Genomic DNA, 7,276 nt, shown 5'->3' on the forward strand with positions numbered 1-7,276 from the left:
GGGCATTTGTTAGGTGGAAAAGGGACATTGAAGGTTTGGAAGATGTTCATGTTAAAGAATCTAGCTGTACATGGAGATCTACAGTGGTAAGTGCTAGGGATCAGTTGATTCAAGTTAAATGGCTTCATAGGATTTATTATACTCCTGTGAGACTATTTAAAATGGGTAAATTGCCGAACCCTCATTGTACAAGATGTGGACATGAAAACGGTTGTCTTATACACATGGTTTGGCAGTGTCCGATTATTCATGGCTTCTGGGAAGAGATCCATAAATATTTTAATGACAAACTAGGCTTTCCTAACGTCTGCACTGAACTCACTAGTCTGTTGGGAGTAGTCAATGAGATTGTTCCCACCAAATTTGGCAGGAAGCTGTATAGAATACTCTTATATTATGCTAGGAAAACTATCCTTCTCAACTGGAAACCTCCTAAGAATCCTACTGTGCAACAATGGGTACATCTAGTTAATGCTGATCTTGAATTATACAAGTTTGTGTATGAGAGACGAGGGACCCCTGATCGCTTCATGAAGATATGGGACCCCTGGATTGGAGCCCAGACTCTAGTACCATAGATGACTGAAAGACTGTTCTGACCAATGAAGGCGTGTGTGAATGTGTGTGCAGTACTTTTAATCTTCCTTAGGATTGATATGTTGGGTACTGTTCATCCTGAAAGTGATATCTTTTTCTTCTGTCCCAAACTTGGGTCATGAGGAACTGTTATGATTGATCCCATGTATTTGATTTGTACTGGACTCAATTGATGATTGTCTGTATTTGATGTGTTTGTTATGCTTTTTGCTAAATTAATAAATAAAAAGATACTATTAAAAAAAAAGAATGAAGAGGGAGGCGGTCAACAAACTCCCCACACAACATGGCCGGACCTTTAAAGGGAAGCTTACTGACATGCCGGCACTGACGCCTCGCTCCGTCTCCGGCCTACGATGCTCCGCAGGGCTCCTGCGTTGTAATCCAGTTTCACATCGCCTGCAGCCAATCACTGGCCGCCACGGTGACTGGCTTCCCTTCTGTCATGATGAATGGTCGCATGACACAAGGGAATCCGGTCACCACTGTGCCCAGTGATTGGCTGCGGCAATGTCAAACTGGATGTTTTCAGCAAAAGAGCCGAGCGGAGCAGCCCAGGCCTGGAAGAGAAGGAGCAGAGGATCCAGCGTCAGGAGGCAGCCAAGCAAGCTTTCCTTTACAGGTCCAGCCAAGCCTCCCCTCCTGTCATTCTTGAACAACCCTTTTAAGAATTGCCCTGGGTACATCAATGCAAAATTAGAAGGGTAGGGGCACATACTGCAGAATGAACCAGAGGCCAATGGCTTCAGGTGGATGACCCCAGTGCACGTCCTTACCCAAACACAGATCTTGTGCTCCAGATCAGGTTTCCCCCTCTAAAGCTGAAGCCTGTGGCAGGAGCGTGGCCAGGGAGGTGAAACGCACATTACAGAGAGACTCATATCCAAAGCTGGGCCTCGTGCCTAGAAACTCCCTTATCCTCCTCCTTGCCCCGAAGCTAGGCATGTGCACCACAGTGAGCAACAAACAGAGGCACTGCGGGGGTGATGCCGATTGGCGCTCCTGTATACCTTGTCAGCAGACACATGCATGAATTTTGTGCAAAACCCCATCTAGTGGAGGACACCTACAAACATCTGTGCAAAAAATACAAAAACAAAAACAATGCAGTGCCAAACATAAAGAGCAAAAACTGCAAAATCGATCAGCAGGACCGGATGAGATGAAAGTTAAAAGTGGTCACAAAACCAACCTTTCCTTGGCTCACCGCCGGACACCATCTTGCCTTCTTTGCTTTCCTGGTTGACTCGATCTTTTTGCTTCTTTTTATTGATGGCATCTTCGCTTCCTCGAGTCACCCTCCTCTGCCCCGTGCCCTCGGCAGAATGGGACATCTTCTGCCGCTTGGTGGAAACAACTGGGCCCCCGGGGTCTGTAATGGTGTCTGGGTCAGGGGTTCGACGCTTTCTACCTGGGCCAGCTATCTTGGCGACTCTCTGTGGTTAAACTGTTCGTCAAGGAAGAAACGGTCTGAAATGATATAGAAAAGAGAAAATAGTAAGAATCTCAATTCAGTCAATGGGGCGTGGACCCAAAGAGCCAATTACTGAGCCCCATGTGACCGGGGGGGGGGGGGGGGGGGGAAATAACAGGACACCTTAGGATGCCCTATTGACTCCCTTATTATTAAGCTCTGCCAGCGCGCAGCATCTGTACGAGTTGGATAGGATGCAAGCAACCAACTAAGGACTCAAACAAAGCGCTGTATGTATTTTGCGGTCCCCAAATTGCGCAAAACATTAACGCCATCCGAGTTGCATCCACTTTTTTTTTTTTTTTTTTTTAAGACTACTGACTTTAATGGTTCCGTATTTTGTAGCCAAATATAAGACATGTATCTTAAACGGATGCAGAAAGCACATGGATCATTCATAGGTCTGTTCCACAAAAAGATATATGTCCGAATAACGCAGACCACAGACCTATTGAAGTCAAAAGGTCCGCAAAAAATGCAGATGGCACACAGACCACATCCGTATTTTGCTGACTGCAAACCGGACACGGCGTTGTGCATAGGGCCTAATTCAACCATGCTACTTAAAAGAATATTCTCACCTTAAAGGGTTTCTCCAGGCTTTTCAAAACCCAATGTTTTCTTAATCCCTGTGGAAGAAAGATCGCTTGGGTAGTACTTACCCGTCCCATCGCTCTGCCAATGTCGCAGTCACCGCTGCGCTCACTTGGGCTGCGGGCTCTTCTGTCTGAGGGATGCGTGGCTTGTTTTTCAGTTCAGCTGCATTTACTATTATGCAGCTGACAGGAAAAGAAGCCACACATCTGGTCCGGACCGAGGCGAAAGAGCCTGCGGCCCATGGGAGCGGTGACATCGGCAGAGCCAGGGATGGGTAAGTATTAACCAAGTGATCTTTCTTCTATAGGGATGAAGAAAATATTGGAAACAGCCGGGGAACCCCCTTAACGGATGGTATATTGCTAAGAAATCAATCACTTTATGATGGTTGGGGGTCTAACCACTGAGACCTCCAACAAGTCCTAAAATTAAAGGGACGCTGAGCTGGTGCAGAGCTGTGCTCATGGTCCACCGGCCGTGCAAGGAACTGCAGCTTTACCGGAAAAACGAAGCGTTAAACTAGGATCGGTAGGGATCCCAGAAAGTGGACACTCACTGATTCTAATCAACGGTGTATCCTAGCAACATGCCATTACTTTATAAGATGGAAATACATCAAAGGGTGGAGGTCTACCAAAGGAAAAACCTGTAAAGGCCACCGGGAGGGAAAGAAAATAAGACATGGCTGCAAATGTTGTGTGGGATTAATGGAGACAAATGGCTCTGCAGAGGAGCTGCAAACACAAAACAGAGGAGTAATAAAACAAACTGGTAGCAACAATCTACAAAAGCCATATAATGATACCATAGGAATGAAAATGCTACAGAAGAGATCCGCGCCCTCCGTGACCTGCCTCCAGCAAAACAGATTCGGTGACTGGTGAACGGAGCCGCTCGTATTAATTTGGCCTCTAATCGCGAGAGGCGCAGATGTGGGCTGGAGGATTACTCGGGCGCCATCTGTGCAGTGAAGTAAGGAGGGAGACCTCAGCTGAAAGCCTTGGCCCGCTGTCTGCGCACACAGAGAATTAGATTACAGCCGAATAATAGGCTGACAGCACAATGAAGGCAGCAGCCAGCCCGTGCAGGGGGCGTGAGCCCGGCCTGGTAATCCGGATGTCAGAGAGGGCAGTGGAAATGGTCCGAGATGCCGAACAGTATTTCTGCAGACTACTTCATTCCCTATGAAGGTGGCCACACCGATTTTAGCTGCTTTTTCTTATGGTTTTGTACTTCGTCGGAACTGAAAAGGCATCTGTCAGCAGTTTTGTACCTGGCTGACCTGTTACATGTGCGCTTGGCAGCTAAAGGCAACTGTGTTGGTCCCATGTTCATATGTGCACACAATGCTGAGAAAAAATATGTTTTAATATATGCAAATGAGCATCTAGGAGCAACAGGGGCGTTGCCATTGCTCTCTCTGCAACTGCCGCACCCTCTACACTTTGACAGGGCCAGGTGTGATTACACCATGAATCGCTATAATACAGTCAGGAAGAAGCAGCCGACACACAGGCTGTGTGTTTCCGAGACGGATCGCAGTTGTGTGAATCAGTCCTTACACTCAACAGTTTTCACAATTCTGCTGATGCTAGTGCCGAGATCTCCCAGCATCCCCTGCTTTTTCGCAGATCGCACAGGGTTTGCTCTGGTCATATGTATACTAGTAGTACAGGATAAATAATGTATGTACACAGTGACTCCACTAGCAGAACGGTGAGTGCAGCTCTGGAGTATAACACAGGATGTAACTCAGGATCAGTACAGGATAAGTAATGTATGTACACAGTGACTGCACCAGCAGAACAGTGAGTGCAGCTCTGGAGTATAATACAGGATGTAACTTGGGATCGGTACAGGATAAGTAATGTAATGTATGTACACAGTGACTGCACCAGCAGAATAGGGAGTGCAGCTCTGGAGTAGAATACAGGATGTAACTCAGGATCAGTACAGGATAAGTAATGTATGTACACAGTGACTCCACCAGCAGAATAGTGAGTGCTGCTCTGGAGTATAATACAGGATGTAACTCAGGATCAGTACAGGATAAGTAATATATGTACTCAGTGACTGCACCAGCAGAATAGTGAGTGCTGCTCTGGAGTATAATACAGGATGCAACTCAGGATCACTACAGGATAAGTAATGTATGTACTCAGTGACTGCACCAGCAGAATAGTGAGTGCAGCTCTGGAGTATAATACAGGATGTAACTCAGGATCACTACAGGATAAGTAATGTAATGTATGTACACAGTGACTGCACCAGCAGAAAAGTGAGTGCAGCTCTGAGTATAATACAGGATGTAACTCAGGATCAGTACAGGATAAGTAATGTATGTACACAGTGACTGCGCCAGCAGAATAGTGAGTGCTGCTCTGGAGTATAATACAGGATGCAACTCAGGATCACTACAGGATAAGTAATGTATGTACACAGTGACTGCACCAGCAGAATAGTGAGTGCAGCTCTGGAGTATAATACAGGATGTAACTTGGGATCGTTACAGGATAAGTAATGTATGTACACAGCGACTCCACCAGCAGAATAGTGAGTGCAGCTCTGGAGTATAATACAGGATGTAACTTGGGATTGGTACAGGATAAGTAATGTAATGTATGTACACAGTGACTGCACCAGCAGAATAGAGAGTGCAGCTGTGGAGTATAATATGTGTTTCTGTACAGTATGTAACAAAGTGCTCACAGAATACGATTTAACTGTTTTGTACATGAGCAGCGGTTTTCCCTGCATTTCATGTCATCCTCTTATCTTACACAGTGTTATACATTCCCCGTGGCATACACTGGCCACATGTTGTCCTGCTGTAACACGACAGACACACTGGAGAACGAATGCAGTAGTCAGTTTCAGCACAAAGTGCATACACCATATATGACACTACAGAAGAGAAGGGGCAGACAGCAATGGATCCTAGAAACACTTGGGGTCATTTATTACACTGGTGTAAAGTAGAGCTGGGTCAGTTGCCCCTAGCAACCAATCAGATGTCACCTTTCATTTTTGGCAGCTCCTTTGCGAAATGAAAGGTGGAATCTGATTGGTTGCTATGGGCAACGGACCCAGCTCTACTTTACACCAGTTTAATAAATGACCCCCAAGTGTATACAGTTTAGCTCAACTTTACACTACAGGATAGAAACATTATTTACACACAGCTAGTATTTATACCGCCATACCGTGCGCCGTACAGATACACATACTGTAATAACTGTCTATAATACAGCACAGTCCAGCCATACTTCTCTACAGGTTACACACACACATCTGTGGCCGGCGCTGACTCACCCCGAGCCTCCTCCAGTCACCACAGCTGAGCGGCAGTAAGGCCGCAGGAGGCCTCTCCCCGTGACGAGGTCAGTCCCCGTCGGCAGCCCGTGTAGCGGCTCCCCCTGAGCGGCCAGCTGTGGTACCACAGGCCGTGGCCGGGCCGCTAGTCGCCGTGCAGCGCGCCCCTCCTCCTCCAGAGCCTCAGCCTGACAACCATCCGCAGCCCCCGCCGCCCGCACTTCCTGAAGCCGAGCACAGTCCCAACACGTGACCGGGGCTCTCCCGGGGTCATGTGACGCGGTCAGGGGGTGGGAGGAGACGTTGGGGCTGGGGCACGTGACCAACTCCTTCCTCCTCAGGGGCTGGGTGACGTCAACGGTTTGTTTTGGTCACGTGACCGCTTTTCTTGTTTATCTCTCCGCCGCCCCCCTTTTATGGGAAAGCAGGAGGTGAGGAGGAGGTCGGAGCTGCCCTTCAAGGGCTTGTCTAGATTTAGGCTTCGAGTATCATTTCAGTTTCAATAGGTCACCTGCTTGCTGTCAGTGACTGGAGACTTTCTTGTTTCATTCCCTAGACTAAAGACCTAATGTTTGTCACAGCTGAAGGTCCGTTCCAGTCTCTCAGCAGACCTCTTGGAGCTGACACGTGGCCAGTGCAGGACTTTCCAGGTGATTCCTTTTATCAGTCACTGTTGGAGCTGATAGGTGCCAGATTATCAAATATTCCGGATTATCAGACGGCACAGAAATGTGTAGAAGGAAGAAAACGCAAAACGCGTTAGTGAGCGGGAGATAAGCAGTGCTGGGGCGACGCTTATGTCAGGGAATACGGCTGGATTGGGCGGGGTTGGGTATAACGTTGGCCGTATGTTCTAGATATCTGTTTGCTGAATGATGGTTTGTCTAGCAGCCATAGCCCCAGTGCCCCCAGACACATGCATGCTGAGCCCGGCCAAGTGTGCATGTCCTGTGAAGGCAGCGAGGAATACACTGGTGCCAGGCGCCAACAATAGGACTGGGCATGTAGAAATCCCCCCCCCCATACACATTAGATGGTCGGCTGGTCCCACCGAACCCAGCATTTAAGGGGCTCTCCGACCTGTGAGGACAAATTTGGTTTTAATACAAGTTTTTTTTTAAAAAATGTAATTTCTTTTTTATTATAATATAATAAAAAAAATAATACAGTAAAAAAACTGTGTATCATTACAATATCTTCAGCCATGACTGTGCCACGTGATCTTCTCAGTCACCAGATCAATTTTTTTTATTTTTTACCAAAATCACCAATGACCTACTAACAGCCAAAACCAAA

At 47.2% G+C, this 7,276-nt stretch overlaps 1 protein-coding gene across 9 annotated transcripts in view; it reads right to left on the reverse strand.

Annotated features, from left to right (window-relative positions):
- Positions 1 to 6,240, reverse strand: part of USP19 (ubiquitin specific peptidase 19) — a 72,094-nt gene extending 65,854 nt beyond the window's left edge. For 8 of the 9 annotated variants that reach the window (XR_005774176.1, XR_005774174.1, XR_005774178.1 and 5 more), the window contains exons 1-2: positions 5,981 to 6,240; positions 1,790 to 2,067 (exon numbers count right to left, since the gene is read on the reverse strand). Coding sequence is in view for 2 of the 9 variants with exons in the window: in XM_040407055.1 (XP_040262989.1) it covers positions 1,790 to 1,931 (142 nt within the window). In the remaining 7 variants the exon portion in view is untranslated. Of the gene's footprint in view, positions 1 to 1,789; positions 2,068 to 5,934 lie in introns of all 9 variants that reach the window. The other variant, XR_005774177.1, reaches the window with a different exon arrangement.
- Positions 6,241 to 7,276: the final 1,036 nt, after the last annotated feature.

This window comes from Bufo bufo, chromosome 9, assembly GCF_905171765.1.
Source record: "Bufo bufo chromosome 9, aBufBuf1.1, whole genome shotgun sequence".
Classification (NCBI taxonomy): Eukaryota; Metazoa; Chordata; class Amphibia; order Anura; family Bufonidae; genus Bufo; species Bufo bufo.